The 18,125-nt window shown below is 36.3% G+C and overlaps 1 protein-coding gene across 1 annotated transcript in view; it reads right to left on the bottom strand.

Moving 5' to 3' along the window:
• The window catches only part of LOC121389237 (piezo-type mechanosensitive ion channel component 2-like), a 77,301-nt gene that overhangs the window by 14,197 nt on the left and 44,979 nt on the right, over positions 1-18,125 (bottom strand). Inside the window, exons 8-10 of the mRNA XM_041520835.1 lie at positions 6,941-7,156; positions 3,518-3,775; positions 2,083-2,221 (exon numbers count right to left, since the gene is read on the bottom strand). Of these exons, the coding sequence (XP_041376769.1) occupies positions 2,083-2,221; positions 3,518-3,775; positions 6,941-7,156 (613 nt within the window). The remainder of the gene's footprint in view (positions 1-2,082; positions 2,222-3,517; positions 3,776-6,940; positions 7,157-18,125) is intronic.

The following is an 18,125-nucleotide window of genomic DNA, read 5'->3' as shown; positions in this document are numbered from 1 at the left end:
GAGCGAAGTCACTTCTCTCTGAAACTTTAGAGAGGGTGAAGTTTTTAACCAGTGAGACTTGAATTTTTAATCCAAAAAATAAAATACGCAAAAAGAAGTTATGTTAATACAGGTGCAACTTTAACAATCTGGGTTTTTTTGTTGTTTGTTTTTTACCTGTCTGTACTGCTAATTGGTGGATATGTACGCTATGGTGTTTTTTGTTTTTTTAAATCACCTTTCCACATGTCGCCTTCTTTAAAAATAATGAACTGTAATTGAAAAGCACTAATTTTGAATTCATTCTCTCGCAAGTTTGTCTTCTCGTTTCATTTACTAACTATTCCAAGCAGAGTATTGTCCTAGTAGATTAATCTACCATGGTCAAGCATAAATTACCCAGAGGCAATCAAATGTGTTCCACAGTCACAGTTTCTTAATTGATACACTGTGAAGTTGTCAGACTGAATGGTTACTAGGAAGGAAGGAAACTCGTTTAACGTGCCCGTGTCCTTACGGTTCAGGCACGCCCATCCCGGATCTGACCTCTGACCTCGCCAGTGGCCAATTCCGGGACGGGAAGTGGTTACTAGTATCCGTGAAGGTGTGAAAATTGCTTATCTGCTGTACCTTGTCACTTGTTTAAAATAAAAACTTTTTATAGAATTTATGTGCAGTGGCCGCTTAACACGGGCACTTTAGCGACTTGGGGATCCAGTTTAAGTGGCCGCTGGGTGTGTAGGACAGCATGATCCAAACTCTCCAAAACATTTCACTCGCTGTAGTCTAGATCCCCACCCTTGTACAATTTCCAGCACATTCACTTCAACAATCAGTAACATGTTTAGGTCAACTATGTTGAGCTTGCTATTTAAGAATAAGTATGCTTATTTGGCTAGTGGTTATACTGGATCCCAAAAACCTCACCATGTGTGGGTCCATCAATGAGATAAAATATGATAATAGTTAAAAGTTTTTCTCCACCAATTTAGTGACTTTAATTATAAACTGTGACTTATTCAAAAATATATACTTATTCAATTAATTTAAAATCTTGAATATTAATATCAGTTTTGTAAGTGGTTAAACAGAAATAAAATCAGTTTGTGTTATTCATAACAGAAATTAAATATTTATCAAATGTTTTAGACATGGCACAGCAACGTTTAAAAACGTTTGTTTTGTTTAATGACTCCAATAGAGCACATTGATTTACTGATTTATAGATCATTGGCTATAGGAAACCCGCTACATTTTTCAATTAGTAGCAAGGGATCTTTTATATGTGCCATCCCACAAACAAAATAACATATACCACGGCCTTTGATATACCAGTCGTGGTGGGCTGGCACATACCACAGCCTTTGATATACCAGTCGTGGTGGACTGGCTGGAATGAAAAATAGTCCCTACAAAGCAACTTAGTAATTACACTGTAATTCACGGTAAAAAACATTTTTAAAATGATGATATTAATATAAGAAAGCAAAGCATTTGGATACGAGTAGGAATTTATCAAATCACTGAGATGCAATATGACCGTTAATTTTTCAACAAGTAAATATTTCAAATTCATTTTAATTATTTGAAAAACAAAGCAGTAATATGGGCATTTTCAAACTCTGTGAAGGGGAAAGCTTATAAATCATGCTGTGCAGACTATACCGAAATCAGTGACTAAAGATTATACGTGTTTGTATTAACAACTCAATAAAAATTAAATAATTTTCATTTCTAGTTCTACATTATGATTATATTACTGTAATTAGTTGAAATTAAATAACAGAACCATATTGTTATTTCAGCTTTTAAAACTTTGTTTTTAAGATAAATAGTTTCACTTTTCTGCATTCAATATTATATCAATTCTTTTACTATAGATATAATACGATATATTAATTTAACATCCAATCTAGCTATATTTATAAAAACAAAGCAAGTATAAAGCAAATAAATATGTCTAAACATAAAAGAAGCAACACAGCAAACTAAATATGTTGTCAAAAATCTAACAACCTAACTACACAGTCACATATATATATATAAAACACAGCATAGATATCTAACCCTTAATTACCCATTCTGGTAAGGGAGATTACTCACTGAGAAAGTCTGTGAAGGAGGTTTTCTTTGCTGGTCCCTCGACTGGTTCCATTGCATAGCCTGGACTGAATTCCTTCTGTGCTTGCCTTTCTCTCATGAATTGTCGAAGAGTCAGCCAGAAGAACAGTAAGTAAAACACCTACAGAAACACAAAATCAACATAACTATTTGAAAATTACACCCATGAAAATTAAGTATCGGTTGTAAACAGGGATACTCAAATTTGAGATTCCCAGTCTGGAGCTCCACGCGGTAAGACGTGTTTGTTTCGCTGGTGCACACTGCACGTGCTTTCGTGTGCTCGACTTGGGAATCCTTCATTTCGTTGTTTTTGTCAGCGAAATGAAGTTTTCTACTGGGATGTATGCGGCCATTGGAACTGATTGAACGCTGGAACGCTTCTCGTTTCGACAGTCTGCACCACCAGGTTGGATTCTTTATTAGCGAGATTCCTCGCCTCCACGTCATTTCTTCGTCTGACTATGTTGACTTGTTTTTTCGTGACTCGTATGACGGCCATTCTGCAGAACGCCACGGTTGTTCATGTTTAGTCTCTACATGTCCGAGCCTGTCCTAGCAGCACTGGCAGATTGACCGCCCCACTCTAAGAAGAAATAGGAAGCGGGGTCGGCCCCTACTACTCTTTTCTAGACTTTACTTCCTTCTGTGCTCGCCTTTCATGCATCCGGATTGTCGAAGAGTCAGCCAGAAGAAGAGTAAGTAAAACCTACCTACAGAAACATCAAATCTGTATCAACACAACACTAACTATCTATCGACTGTCAAAAGGGGTTACACCCCATCTTGAAAATTAACGAGTTTTCACTCACGTGTATCGATTGGACTTTAAACTTATGGATCTGCGTTCAAAAGTTTATGTCGAAATTACTATCTTTTTTTAAATTATTAAATAATCCGATCCTCTCTTCTTTCTCTTATTTAATTTTGGACTGTCCTTCTAAAATGCTCCAAATTATATAAATATTCGGCCGAGCAGTCAATTCTTTTTATTTTTGGCTTGTAACTTTTTTTATTTCTTTTTTTTTAAATTTATTCTATTAACCTTTTTACTAATTGCTATATTCAAAATTCTGCCCATTTTCAACTCCACACACCCCCCCCCCCCCCCCCTCTCCTCCATCCCGATACAGGTCACTGATCTTATCGGAGGTCGGACTCGGGATGGGCATGTTCGAAACCCTAGTGGTATATAGGCACGTTAAACAAATTATCATCATCATCAAATTTGACTCAAGATGAGTTTTTCTTCCCGATGATCACTTTAAAATGGCATGGATTTTTAAAACCTCTGTTAAATCTCTATTTAGATACACTTACCCGAAGTGCCAGTTGTAAACAAGGATATTCAAATTTGACTCCTGACAACTTTAAAAAATTACCTGGATTTTTTAAATCTCTGCTTAGATACACTTACCTGAAGTGCCAGTTGTAAACAGGGATAGTCAAATTTCTTCAGTCCAATCTCGTTGTATGTGAAGTCTCCAACACTTTCCGGAAGTTCGGCAAGCGGCATGCCAAATATGAACTGCATGATAAGCAGGCATTCCCCGTAGAAGACGATGAGAGGAGACACCATCAGACAGACCTTGCGCGACTTGGGTAACATCCACAGCAAACAGGCGCCGAGGAGGAAGGTGAAGGTCAACCAGCTATGGAAAGTGATGCTCCACGCCTGAAGAAAAAAAAGAAAAGTTAAAAGTTTGTTTGTTTAACGATACCACTAGAGAACATTGATTAATTAATCATTGGATGTAAAAAATTAAGTAATTCTGACACAGTCATCAGAGAAAACCTGCTACATTTTTCTTAATGCAGCATGGGCTCTATTATATGCACTTTTCCACAGACAGGAAAACCAATACCATGGCCTTTGACTAGTTGTGGTGCACAGGTTAAAAATAAAAGAAACCAACTCATAAAACATGTAACTAATTTAACTGGCCTCAGTGGCTTAATGGTCAGAAGGCAGGACTCATATTTTCAATGCCAACTTTGCGCTTCGAAATCGTAAAACCAACGTAATCTTTGACAACACTATGGTGTGTGCTGTGTCCTGACATCACAATGAGCATCAGCATATAGCTCTGCTTCATGACGGATATACTAGCCCTTAATTAATTGTGTTGACACTATTATATACTGGAATAAATTTCATTTCACCAGCCTCACTTACCATCATCGCAATGAATGTCAAGACATAGCTCTGCTTCATGATGTATTCGAAGATGGATATATTGTCCTTAATTAATTGTGTTGAGCATATTAAGTGGTGCCTCACTTACCATCATCGCAATGAGTATCAATACGAAGATGGATATATTGCCCCTAATTGTTGAGTCAGCACACAGCTCTGCTTCATGATGTACACAACCTCGCTTACCATCATGGCAATGAGAGTCAGGACATAGCTCTGCTTCATGATGTACATGACCTCACTTACCATCATGGCAATGAGTCAGCACATAGCTCTGCTTCATGATGTACACGACCTCACTTACCATCATGGCATGGAGAGTAAGCACAAAGCTCTGCTTCATGATGTACACGACCTCACTTACCATCATGGCAATGAGAGTCAGCACATAGCTCTGCTTCATGATGTACACGACCTCACTTACCATCATGGCAATGAGAGTCAGCACATAGCTCTGCTTCATGATGTACACGACCTCACTTACCATCATGGCAATGAGAGTCAGCACATAGCTCTGCTTCATGATGTACACGACCTCACTTACCATCATGGCAATGAGTGTCAGCACATAGCTCTGCTTCATGATGTACACGACCTCACTTACCATCATGGCAATGAGAGTCAGCACATAGCTCTGCTTCATGATGTACACAACCTCACTTACCATCATGGCAATGAGAGTCAGCACATAGCTCTGCTTCATGATGTACACGACCTCACTTACCATCATGGCAATGAGTGTCAGCACATAGCTCTGCTTCATGATGTACACGACCTCACTTACCATCATGGCAATGAGTGTCAGCACATAGCTCTGCTTCATGATGTACACAACCTCACTTACCATCATGGCAATGAGAGTCAGCACATAGCTCTGCTTCATGATGTACACAACCTCACTTACCATCATGGCAATGAGTGTCAGCACATAGCTCTGCTTCATGATGTACACGACCTCACTTACCATCATGGCAATGAGTGTCAGCACATAGCTCTGCTTCATGATGTACACGACCTCACTTACCATCATGGCAATGAGAGTCAGCACATAGCTCTGCTTCATGATGTACACGACCTCACTTACCATCATGGCAATGAGAGTCAGCACATAGCTCTGCTTCATGATGTACACGACCTCACTTACCATCATGGCAATGAGAGTCAGCACATAGCTCTGCTTCATGATGTACACGACCTCACTTACCATCATGGCAATGAGTGTCAGCACATAGCTCTGCTTCATGATGTACACGACCTCACTTACCATCATGGCAATGAGAGTCAGCACATAGCTCTGCTTCATGATGTACACAACCTCACTTACCATCATGGCAATGAGAGTCAGCACATAGCTCTGCTTCATGATGTACAGGACCTCACTTACCATCATGGCAATGAGAGTCAGCACATAGCTCTGCTTCATGATGTACAGGACCTCACTTACCATCATGGCAATGAGCGTCAGCACATAGCTCTGCTTCATGATGTACACGACCTCACTTACCATCATGGCAATGAGCAGTCAGCACATAGCTCTGCTTCGTGATGTACACGACCTCACTTACCATCATGGCAATGAGTGTCAGCACATAGCTCTGCTTCATGATGTACACGACCTCACTTACCATCATGGCAATGAGAGTCAGCACATAGCTCTGCTTCATGATGTACACGACCTCACTTACCATCATGGCAATGAGAGTCAGCACATAGCTCTGCTTCATGATGTACAGGACCTCACTTACCATCATGGCAATGAGCGTCAGCACATAGCTCTGAATCATGATGTACACGACCTCACTTACCATCATGGCAATGAGCGTCAGCACATAGCTCTGAATCATGATGTACACGACCTCACTTACCATCATGGCAATGAGAGTCAGCACATAGCTCTGCTTCATGATGTACACGACCTCACTTACCATCATGGCAATGAGAGTCAGCACATAGCTCTGCTTCATGATGTACAGGACCTCACTTACCATCATGGCAATGAGTGTCAGCACATAGCTCTGCTTCATGATGTACACGACCTCACTTACCATCATGGCAATGAGTGTCAGCACATAGCTCTGCTTCGTGATGTAAAGGACCTCACTTACCACCATGGCAATGAGAGTCAACACATAGCTCTGCTTCATGATGTACATGACCTCACTTACCATCACGGCAATGAGCGTCAGCACATAGCTCTGCTTCGTGATGTACACGACCTCACTTACCATCACCAATGAGCTCAGCACATAGCTCTGTCATGATGTACAGGACCTCACTTACCATCACGAATGAGCGTCAGGCTCTGCGGCATCACTGACCCTCATGGGAGAGTCAACACATAGCTCTGCTTCATGATGTACACGACCTCACTTACCAGCAGGGCACACATTCTGCTTCGTCAACCATCATGAATAAGCAGCACATAGCTCTGCTTTATGATGTACAGGACCTCACTTACCATCATGGCAATGAGAGTGAACAGGACAATCATGCAGCAGCACATAGCTCTGCTTCATGATACACGACCTCAGGGCTCGAACACGACCTCACTTAGAATTTAGTAATGTACACGACCTCACTTACCATCATGGCAATGAGTGTCAGCACATAGCTCTGCTTCATGATGTACACGACCTCACTTACCATCATGGCAATGAGTGTCAGCACATAGCTCTGCTTCATGATGTACACAAAGATGGACACGTAGGCTCTGCGTTTCTCATCCTCGCCATCCCGCTTCTTCTTCCCATCATTCCGATCACCCGACTGCAGCGTCGACGGCTCTGATCGGCCCTCAGCATTGGTGGGGTCCATGCTGCTGTAAGCACCAGCGGGCACTTCTGCTTCGTCAACGAGCAGCTAGAGAATTATACATAAAGTGAACAGGACAATCATGCAGCCAATATACCTCAGGGCTCGAACTTAAGCATTTGTAACCCACAGTACCGTAATTTAAAAAGAATATATATTGTTTGAAAAACCGTTATTTTGCTGTATGAAGTTTTTTTTAAATGTACAGAATTGTGTATACATTTTGTTGTATACATTTTGTCATCATTGAGGAGCTTTACTGCGATGGCAGTAATTTTTAATTCCGTGGCACAAGTGTGCCATCGGTGACACCCCTGACCTAAGGCAATTTATATCACAAAAATGTCAATGTCGTTAAGTTCGAGCCCTGATTATAGTGTGACGATCTGTAAAGGGTTACACAATACTCTAGCAATATCATAAGGATTATAGATCATTTGACAATCTAAAAAGGATTATACAATTACAATATATCTGAGAAACTCATCAGGATTAAAGATAGTAAAATATCTGTAAAATCTAGCAATTTACCATTAGGATTATAGTTTGCTTGACTATCTAAAAAGGATTATACAATTACATTGTATCTGAGAAACTCATCAGGATAATAGACAGTTTAACAATATGTACATGATAACATGAAATAACTGAAATATACTGATGGAAAGAAATAAGGGAACACATTAAATTGTAGACCAAATTTAATTCACTACCAGTGTAGTAATGGCTGTATTTCATACCAAGTTGTAATGTGGGATTGAATGTCTGTAGTGTCGAATGTGCTGCCTATATGTTCCCAGTCAACCTTTAATAATATGAATTGATTTTTAATGCAGTCATTATTTCTTGTTGCTATCTGTGTGATCCTTTATTTCTTTCCATCAGTATATCTACATTACATGACATAATAATAAAGTGAACTAACCACCCCATGACCGTTTCTTCAATTTGGTCATTACCCTAAATGAACACCAGTACAGCAATATCTATCCAGTAACTGATAGAACCCTCAACTGTGGTCCTCCCTCACCCCCCCCCCCCCCCCCACGCCCCAACCACTAAGGGGCCATTCAACAATTAAGTAATGATATTGGAGTGAGGGGATATCAGGATGCATTACAAAATTTAACGGGGGATGGATTGTTTTTTATAGAGTTTCTTAAAGGTACAGACCCTAGTTGCAGACCGTGAAAATGGCTACCAAGTTTAGATAATCTACAAACCTGCAACACATTTGTTTAAGGTTATAACAGAGGGAAGCTAAAGTCTGTGATGTTTAAACGGAGAAATACCATCTAAAAATAACTAAGAGTTTATCTTCTTAACCATTACTTCTCAGATGAAGATGCATTTTTAGAATTATGAAAAATGCATTTTCGGGTATTACAAAAATCTGGATAACCAGATCCACTTCAAGTGTACGAAAATTAATATTCTTAACAATAAAATTTAAGTATTTTTAATTTAAATTATTTAAAAAAATGGCTTTAATAGTGCAAAATATGTTGTAGTGTTTAAAAACTAGGGTCTGTCACTTTATTATTTCAAAAACAATTGTCTCATTCTTATTTATAAAGTAAAAGGCAGCCAGTCGTGGCTATTTTGTTCTTTAACAGATACATTTTTTTTATCTAGTATTTGTTACCAAACCAAACCAACATTTACAAACGGAAATCTAATGACATGTCATTATGACAAAGTAGAGGGTAGGGGTATGTGTTTTAGTGTTACAAAACATTAATGGGGGAGGGATAAAAAAAAAAGAAAAAAAAAAGACTAAATTTTAGATTAACTAATTGTTCAACGGCCCCCATTACTATCCACTCTGGTCACATGATCTATAAACCAGGTTGGGAACCACCCAGTCAACCATCTACAGCTAGTTGACTTTGTAGCTGGTTTGTGTATTGTATTAAGCAGGGGTGGGAATTGGTGAACTGTAAAAAAAAGAGGAAATCCGGAGGGGTCCCGGAAATTCTTGAAATCCTAGGTTAAAATCTGTGCCATCTGACACATTTTGGAGGAAAGGACGATTAAAATGCGAGGAAACGCAATGTTCCATGAGAGGAAAACAGCTGATCCGAGGAGAATTCCCAGCCCTGATTAAGACTACAGTAGGAACAAACTCATCTAAAGGTCATAGTCATAAATTTGACTAAGTCATCAATCTATAAAGGATTACAAAAAGCCGTATATCATTCATTTCAAGCTATGGGTAATAGAAGTAAGGTTCGGTGGAATACAATACCATGTTAGTTATATTTATAAAATAGGTCCATTATATAAATGAATTATAGTTATCAATGTGTGGAACTGTGTTTGTTAACCTGCCAGTTCTGCGTCATTTTGAATATTGGATAACATTTTATAAATGTATGTTTCCAAAGTCTACATTTACAACTATTATTTTAATTATAAATATTATTCAGCTGACATACAAATGTTTTTAAAATTAAGTTTGTTTTCCAGAATATACATTGCTGAGAAAAAAAACATAAGAACTATTGGTATGGTAACCATTTCATTTTGGTACAAACAGCAAAAATAGATAAATAAAATAAAGTGTAGGAAATTCATAAAAAGGTAGCAATCTTTTACTCTATGGAAAGATAGCATCTTATTATAAAGTGGCAATTATTAATATCAAGATGATGATGAAGATGATGACAATAATGATGATTATAATGACGATGATAGATAAAAGACATATTAATAATTGGCAAACCTCTGATGCCTACAGTTACCCACTTTATGTTTTCAACAGATCATTTAACTTTTCAAACTTTTATAGAATTACATTCTGAAAAGTGAACCAATTTTCCAAAAGTTAACAATTTACGTCAGTATCAACAAAAACTGTTACAATAAAATAAAAAAAATGAAGAAAAAAAAAGGTATTTCTTATCCATGTTGCAGCACCTACAGAGAACACATTTTTGACGTTGACCCAAACCATATAAAAACTTTATTGCTCAAATTTCCAAAAATAGAAAAAGGTTGCTGTCAAAAGATTGGACATAAACTATAACACGGAAAAGTGACGACGTTTTCACATTAAAAAAAGAAAAACTGACCATGTTTTAACATTAAAAAAGAAGTATTTTTAAATCTAAAACCACCTAATGAAGGAAAGGAAGGCAGACTTTATTTAACAACACACTAAACTCATTTTAATTATGGTTATATGGCATCAGACGTATGATTATAAGGGACACACAGATAATTGGAGAGGAAACCCGCTGCCACCACGCAATGGGCTACTCTTACCAATCAACAGCAAGGGATCTTTTATATTCAGCATCCCCCGTAATGAAATGAGCGACAAAACCAAATATGATCTAATAACATGCTTCTCAACATACATCTATCACAACCAACAACATATTGCCATGACAACCGAGCAGCAAAACACCAATGACTATACAGTTTACTCCTGACCTACCTTCTCATCTGGGTCATCTGGTTCTCCGTAAGCCGAGCCCGAAAACACAACACTACAATAATGACTTTAATTATATCCACAACATTAATTAATTCATTACATTAATTGTCAGTTAAAATGTTGGCTTTAACATTGTAACATTATATATTTAAATAACTATCAATGTCTTACTCTTAACAACATTTTAATATTTGCATTATTTACGTTGGTTTTTTTTTTTTTTATATAATAATGAAAAAACATGTTTTAGCATTTGACTGTTTACAGCATATTAAATTTAATTACAAGTTTTAATTAATATTAGAATCTTTGTAAGACGCAAAATTTTAAAACAAAATTTGTATCAACAATAAATAACAGTGGATTCTTACTACTATTTAAATGTTTATAAATTTAAACTTATATTATATCTGAACAAATATTATCCATGCAACTCATATTCAGTCAGTTATGCACACCATATTACATTATTTTGTCAAATTAAATGAGTTTATGAAGATACAAAAAATAAATACTGGCATGAGAAAACAAACATTATGGAAACGTGCATTGTGGCAATGGACAGATCCCCTTACCAGCATACTTAAGTTCCTACAAAGATTCCCTTAACCAAGATTCATTTAAAGGTACACAAGCACAGTTTTTGTCTCACCACGACAGAGTAAAAAGGTGAGAAATAAGTATGTTTCTGACAGCATCGGTATCATCAATTTCTGTGTTAAAGTTTTACGTTTAAATCGGTTTCTCACAAACTAAATCCTAAATTAATGAAACCTGAACAACAAAACCGTAATATGTCATCAAGGCCACATCTCTGCACAGTGCAAAGTTGAATGGACATTTGGCAAAACAGTGATTAATTCCATAAATCTCTATCTAGTGCCTTGTCTACAGAACAGCTACTCCCGAGGAGATCCTTTACTGGAGATTCCATCCTTCTGGCACTCCACAGAGGACTGCCACTGTGAGGCTAGACAACTGGATCGAAACTAGCACAGGAACTTGCACCTATGTAAGTTCATCAAAGCGCACCAAAAACATTTATGGTAGGCATGACATTTAATTCTATGGAATTCTTGTTCATCGACACCACTAGAGCATGTTGATTTATTTATTATGTTAAACATTTCATAATTTTGACAGTCTTAGAGAGAAAACCTGTTACATTTGTTCATTTGTAGCAAGGGATCTTTTATATGCACCATCCCACAGACAGGATAGCACAAACCATAGACCTTTGATATACCAGTCATGGTGCACTGGATAGAGCAAGAAATAGCATCAAGTGAGCGTTTTACCACTGAGCTATGTCCTGCCCAGGTTGTATAAGACGACACTTTCTTAAAGGGACATTCCTGAGTTTGCTGCATTGTAAGATGTTTCCGACTAATAAAATATTTCTACGATTAAACTTGCATATTAAATATATTTTCTTGTTTAGAATATCAGAGTCTGTATATTCAATGCATTTATGGTCATCTTAATATTTGTAAGAAGCCCAAACTGGATTTTGTCTTCAAATAATTTCGTACATACGAAAACATTTATTTTAGGAAATAAAATGAAATTTAACCTAATACAAATATTAGAACGATCATAAATACGTTTAATATACAGCCACTAATATTTTATGCAGAAAAATATATTTGATATGTAATTAAAATCGTTAAAAAGTCTCTGTTAGTCGATATCATCTTAAAAATTGCAGCAAACTCAGGAATGTCCCTTTAATGCTGTTCCAGTGATTGATTATAATCACGAAAACCAATTGGTTGGGTTCTACTGATGTGATGATTGAATGTAAAAATTCATGTCGATTGTCGTGGGAAATTTTAACTTTATTTCTTCCTACAGTTTGTATTCTGGAATTGATGAAAATCTGCCGAGTTTGAGTTTACTTTCATGAGGATGCAAACCTCCCCCCACCCCATACATTAAATAGGTTTTAAATGTAAAAATTAATGTTTTGTAGAGTCTTTCCTGGTGAACACAACAATAGTTGCATCATTAATCATTAATCAGTAATCAGCAGCAGATCCAGGGGGGTCCAGGGGGTCCGGACCTCCCCCCTTTTTGAAAACTGACCATAACATTTAAGAGGAAACGTGATTATATTAACTGTTCTAAATGCTGTAAGAGGCACGCTGTGTAAAAGGAGAGATCAGTTATCACATTTGGATCCCCCCCCTTCAGAAATCCTGCATCTGCACCTGATAATTCAAATGTTTCTTAAGATTATATAATTCTAACTGATTGCATACCGGTAACTAAAAGTTGATTGGTTTGGTGCAAACTGATCATAACCGATAATCCGTGATGAAATTCCAACCAAATCCCAACTCTTCATTTTATTTTGTATTGTATCTCTTCATACAGCATAAACTGGTACCTAGTGTGCTGCTTTCAGAACTTGCTTTTTAAGGTGCGCAGGTGCGATCACGCTCGTACAGCGCACATAATTTCAGAAATAACAGCGCTCGTTACAATCAACAAACTGCGCACGTAAAATAGATGGGTATATTTATTTCCACTGTTTACAAAAATCAACAGTTTTCATAGCTCATTTACCCGATAGAAAGGTCCTTTTATTAAAACAATAAAAATTGAAAACATGGCAGTGGCTTCCATGCAGTCGTTAAACTGGTATTTCTCTTTGTTGAACAAATTGGGTTTAATAGACAATATTATAGACGTACCAGTCAAAATCCAATCGGAGCTACACTGCCTATTTTATTTATTTTGGAGAGTGATTTTTCACTCGCTTTAGCATATTGAGGTGTGCGATTTTCCACTCGCCTATAATTTTCAAAAAGCAAGGACTGTGGTTCCATGCACTAGTCACTCATTGTTATAATTTAATGCTGGCAAGGGGTCTGATGGAGTAACATTTTAATATCAAAGCTTAAAAAGCGTGCATATTTCTTTCAGTTATGCATGCTGGATGCATTTTAAAATAAAACACTTTTATTATACTTCATGTTAAAAATATTAATTATCATATACAATACTGATAAAACAATTTAGTAGGAACATCAATTTTTTAAATACTTCAAATAATTTGTGATTGTTAAACCCTAATAAAAAAAAGATATGGTGTTAATTAATCAAGTGACACAAGCCAGAACTTCACTTCTAATAAATATTTTTTTTTATATATATTGTGCAAATGACATGCCAGTAGTTATAAAAGAAAAAGATAGTTTTTAAGTTGACACAAATAAAGGAGAGACTGTTTACAACACCAAGAGAATTACATCTACCAGACTTTCTACGAAATGTAACATTATAGACGTTTAAAATAAAGGAGAGACTGTTTACAACACCAAGAGAATTACACCTACCAGACTTTCTACAAAATGTAACATTACAGACGTTTAAAATAAAGGAGAGACTGTTTACAACACCAAGAGAATTACATCTACCAGACTTTCTACGAAATGTAACATTACAGACGTTTAAAATAAAGGAGAGACTGTTTACAACACCAAGAGAATTACATCTACCAGACTTTCTACGAAATGTAACATTATAGACGTTTAAAGTAAAGGAGAGACTTTACAACACCAAGAGAATTACATCTACCAGACTTTCTACGAAATGTAACATTATAGACGTTTAAAATAAAGGAGAGACTGTTTACAACACCAAGAGAATTACATCTAGCAGACTTTCTACAAAATGTAACATTATAGAGGTTTAAAGTAAAGGAGAGACTGTTTACAACACCAAGAGAATTACATCTACCAGACTTTCTACGAAATGTAACATTATAGACGTTTAAAGTAAAGGAGAGACTGTTTACAACACCAAGAGAATTACATCTACCAGACTTTCTACGAAATGTAACATTATAGACGTTTAAAATAAAGGAGAGACTGTTTACAACACCAAGAGAATTACACCTACCAGACTTTCTACGAAATGTAACATTATAGACGTTTAAAATAAAGGAGAGACTGTTTACAACACCAAGAGAATTACATCTACCAGACTTTCTACGAAATGTAACATTACAGACGTTTAAAATAAAGGAGAGACTGTTTACAACACCAAGAGAATTACATCTACCAGACTTTCTACGAAATGTAACATTATAGACGTTTAAAGTAAAGGAGAGACTGTTTACAACACCAAGAGAATTACATCTACCAGACTTTCTACGAAATGTAACATTATAGACGTTTAAAGTAAAGGAGAGACTGTTTACAACACCAAGAGAATTACACCTAGCAGACTTTCTACGAAATGTAACATTATAGACGTTTAAAGTAAAGGAGAGACTGTTTACAACACCAAGAGAATTACATCTACCAGACTTTCTACGAAATGTAACATTATAGACGTTTAAAGTAAAGGAGAGACTGTTTACAACACCAAGAGAATTACATCTACCAGACTTTCTACGAAATGTAACATTATAGACGTTTAAAGTAAAGGAGAGACTGTTTACAACACCAAGAGAATTACATCTACCAGACTTTCTACGAAATGTAACATTATAGACGTTTAAAATAAAGGAGAGACTGTTTACAACACCAAGAGAATTACATCTACCAGACTTTCTACGAAATGTAACATTATAGACGTTTAAAGTAAAGGAGAGACTGTTTACAACACCAAGAGAATTACATCTACCAGACTTTCTACGAAATGTAACATTATAGACGTTTAAAGTAAAGGAGAGACTGTTTACAACACACCAAGAGAATTACATCTACCAGACTTTCTACGAAATGTAACATTATAGACGTTTAAAGTAAAGGAGAGACTGTTTACAACACCAAGAGAATTACATCTACCAGACTTTCTACGAAATGTAACATTATAGACGTTTAAAATAAAGGAGAGACTGTTTACAACACCAAGAGAATTACATCTACCAGACTTTCTACGAAATGTAACATTATAGACGTTTAAAGTAAAGTTACTTTTGATTAGTTAATCTATATTTCTATAAGCTGTTGCAGTGGACAATATTTCAAAATCTTCGGTAACCAAAATTTGGTTCACGTGATTTTCACCTAGGCAAATAAAATACTGATGATACTAAAGTTTTTAACTTTCAATTTTAATATGTAACGGTTAACCAGGTAACTGATCGGCAGTTTGTGTGAATTTAAAAATTGCGTAACCATCACAAGAACAGAACAACGGTTCGCTTGACATATTGTGCCCCGTGTTGTTACAATATACATGTACTATAAACTTATATTGAACAATACATAGCACCATATTTGTTAAATAGTCTACACTATATGTTGACTAACTGGTGTACTGATTGATTTATACTTATTTTTGTGGTTATATCCAATTAAGGTTGAAGCACGCTTTCCTGGGCACACACCTCAGTCCAGGACAATGGTTTAGTGGTTAGTTGTTAGTGGTTAATAAGCGAGAAGAGGGTGCCTTACACCTAACCAAAGAGTCGTTATAGTCGCTTTTGGTAGGAGCCAGTACTAGGCTGCGAACCCAGTACCTACCAGCTTCAAGTCTGATGGCGTAACCACTACACCACCAAGGCCGGAGCTGGTGTATTATTGTTTTCAATCGAGTATTTATAAAAGCAACTGAAACAGTGACTTCAAAAAGAATTTTGTGCTGGGGTGTCATTAAACATCTATCTATTCATTTTATCGTTTGTAACCAGCAATAAATGAGATCCTAATTCATAATTATTTTTATAATTTATACCGCAAGCATTATTAAGTCTGTAGTTGATTTTTTAAATATTATTTCTATTCATAAATATATTTTTTAGCCAAAACTGGGCTGGGTACTCTATTGATGTGCCCATAGCCACTTAAGGTTCAGGCACGCCCATCATGGACTTAATTTACCTCTGACATCACCAGTGACTAATTCCGAGACACTTATCATATGTATACCCATACAGACACCATACAGATTTATCCTCACCTTGACTGAAGGTTTACACAGAAAATAAAAAAGAAGCAGCCACAGAAATTAGCAAATTAAGTTGCTGTATCCTCAAAGTAGATTCTGTTAAGCAAGCCAGTGAAGGGGTTAAAACCACAACTAAACAATCATGTGCAACCCTCTTGTGAAATCTCAGTGATGGAAGTGACATTAGCAGTGAACGGGTTAATGACAGAGCAACACCCGACACTGAAATCCTTGCTGTACATATAAGCAGTGGAAATAAAACCCCACAGAAACACGAGAAGCAAAATGACCCAAATAAGGAAAACACAGTAAGTTTCCATGGCTACGCACAAAATGTAAGGCCATAAGCTCATTACATTTCAACTCGATTCCACAAAATCAAAATAAAATATTAGCATAATATGGCCATCATAAATTTAATGCTAGATTTTCATCCAGAATGGGGACAGTTATGAGGTTGGGGTTGGTTGACATTTTTATATTTTCTTTCATATTTTCAGGACATTGGAAATACTGCACACCGAGCTAAAATATACTGATAATCCACCAGTCAGATTTATGGTTGAGAAGAAACCATAATACACTTAACTGATTTTGTATAACTGGAAGTAGTCATGTAGGCAATAAATAACCTAATAAATGTATACACAGGTTAGGGTTATTGTGTGCTTTTAGCTACCTCACACATGCAATAACAACAACTGAAAATGGGGAGGGGGGATAAAAAACCTGGGGCTGGGCCTTCATCCTAAGGGCAGGTACAGCAGGGTTTCTGCCTGAGGGTAAAACTGGGATGGTGCAATACCCAAATGTTTTGACAGATTTTCTTTTTTTGGACAAAACTAATTACTCTTATCATTACTACATGATTTTCTTAACCCTAACCCTAAACTTAGTGGGGATGAAAATCTAGAATTTATTTTATAATGGCCTAAATAGAAATAGTGATGAATGATAATGACGTATCATGATAACCAAATTATCTCATAAAAGTGATGATGCAGATGATGAGTTGATGATTAAAAATGATAATGAGTATGATATGATAGAAAATGAAAAACAGGGATGATACTGTTTGAGTAACATAATTGTTGGTGTGGGGAATATTTGATTATGACAAAGTTAATTTACACCAAATGTCATTGGTAAGTGATTTATTTCAGCAGATTTAGTTAGTGCACTCTAATCATGAATTACTGTATCTAATATTTTCCATGTACATTCAGTTTTAATCAACTGTTATGGGTTTCAGTTTTAAGTGAGTATTCTAATTTGTTTTAAGCACAAGACGGTCATATATGTCAGATGATTGAAGTATTATATTTTAATTACTTGACATACCTCTCCCAAGATTTATCATGCTTATTAAAAAGACAGACACTAATATGTACAGCTATATTTAGATGAAATATTAGTACATCTACACACAAAATGAAAGATGCAAATGGTCAGGAAAATAGTTCCAAATAAAATGACATTATATAAACCTGCTAAAAAAAGAAAAAAACTGAGAAAAAAAAAACCCAGCCAATAAGCCAAATCCTTTCATAACTGCCATCCTTAGTACAAAAACAATGTCCTTTAAACAAAGGTGGCCATTAAAAAAGGAGTTGCCTTTCAATTAAACTGGTCTGTAGTAGTACTACATAGATTATCATAAAAATCTATCAG

This window comes from Gigantopelta aegis, chromosome 14, assembly GCF_016097555.1.
Source record: "Gigantopelta aegis isolate Gae_Host chromosome 14, Gae_host_genome, whole genome shotgun sequence".
In the NCBI taxonomy this organism is placed as follows: Eukaryota; Metazoa; Mollusca; class Gastropoda; order Neomphalida; family Peltospiridae; genus Gigantopelta; species Gigantopelta aegis.
Note: the sequence above shows the minus strand (reverse complement) of the source record. Positions and strands in the feature narration are given on the sequence as shown.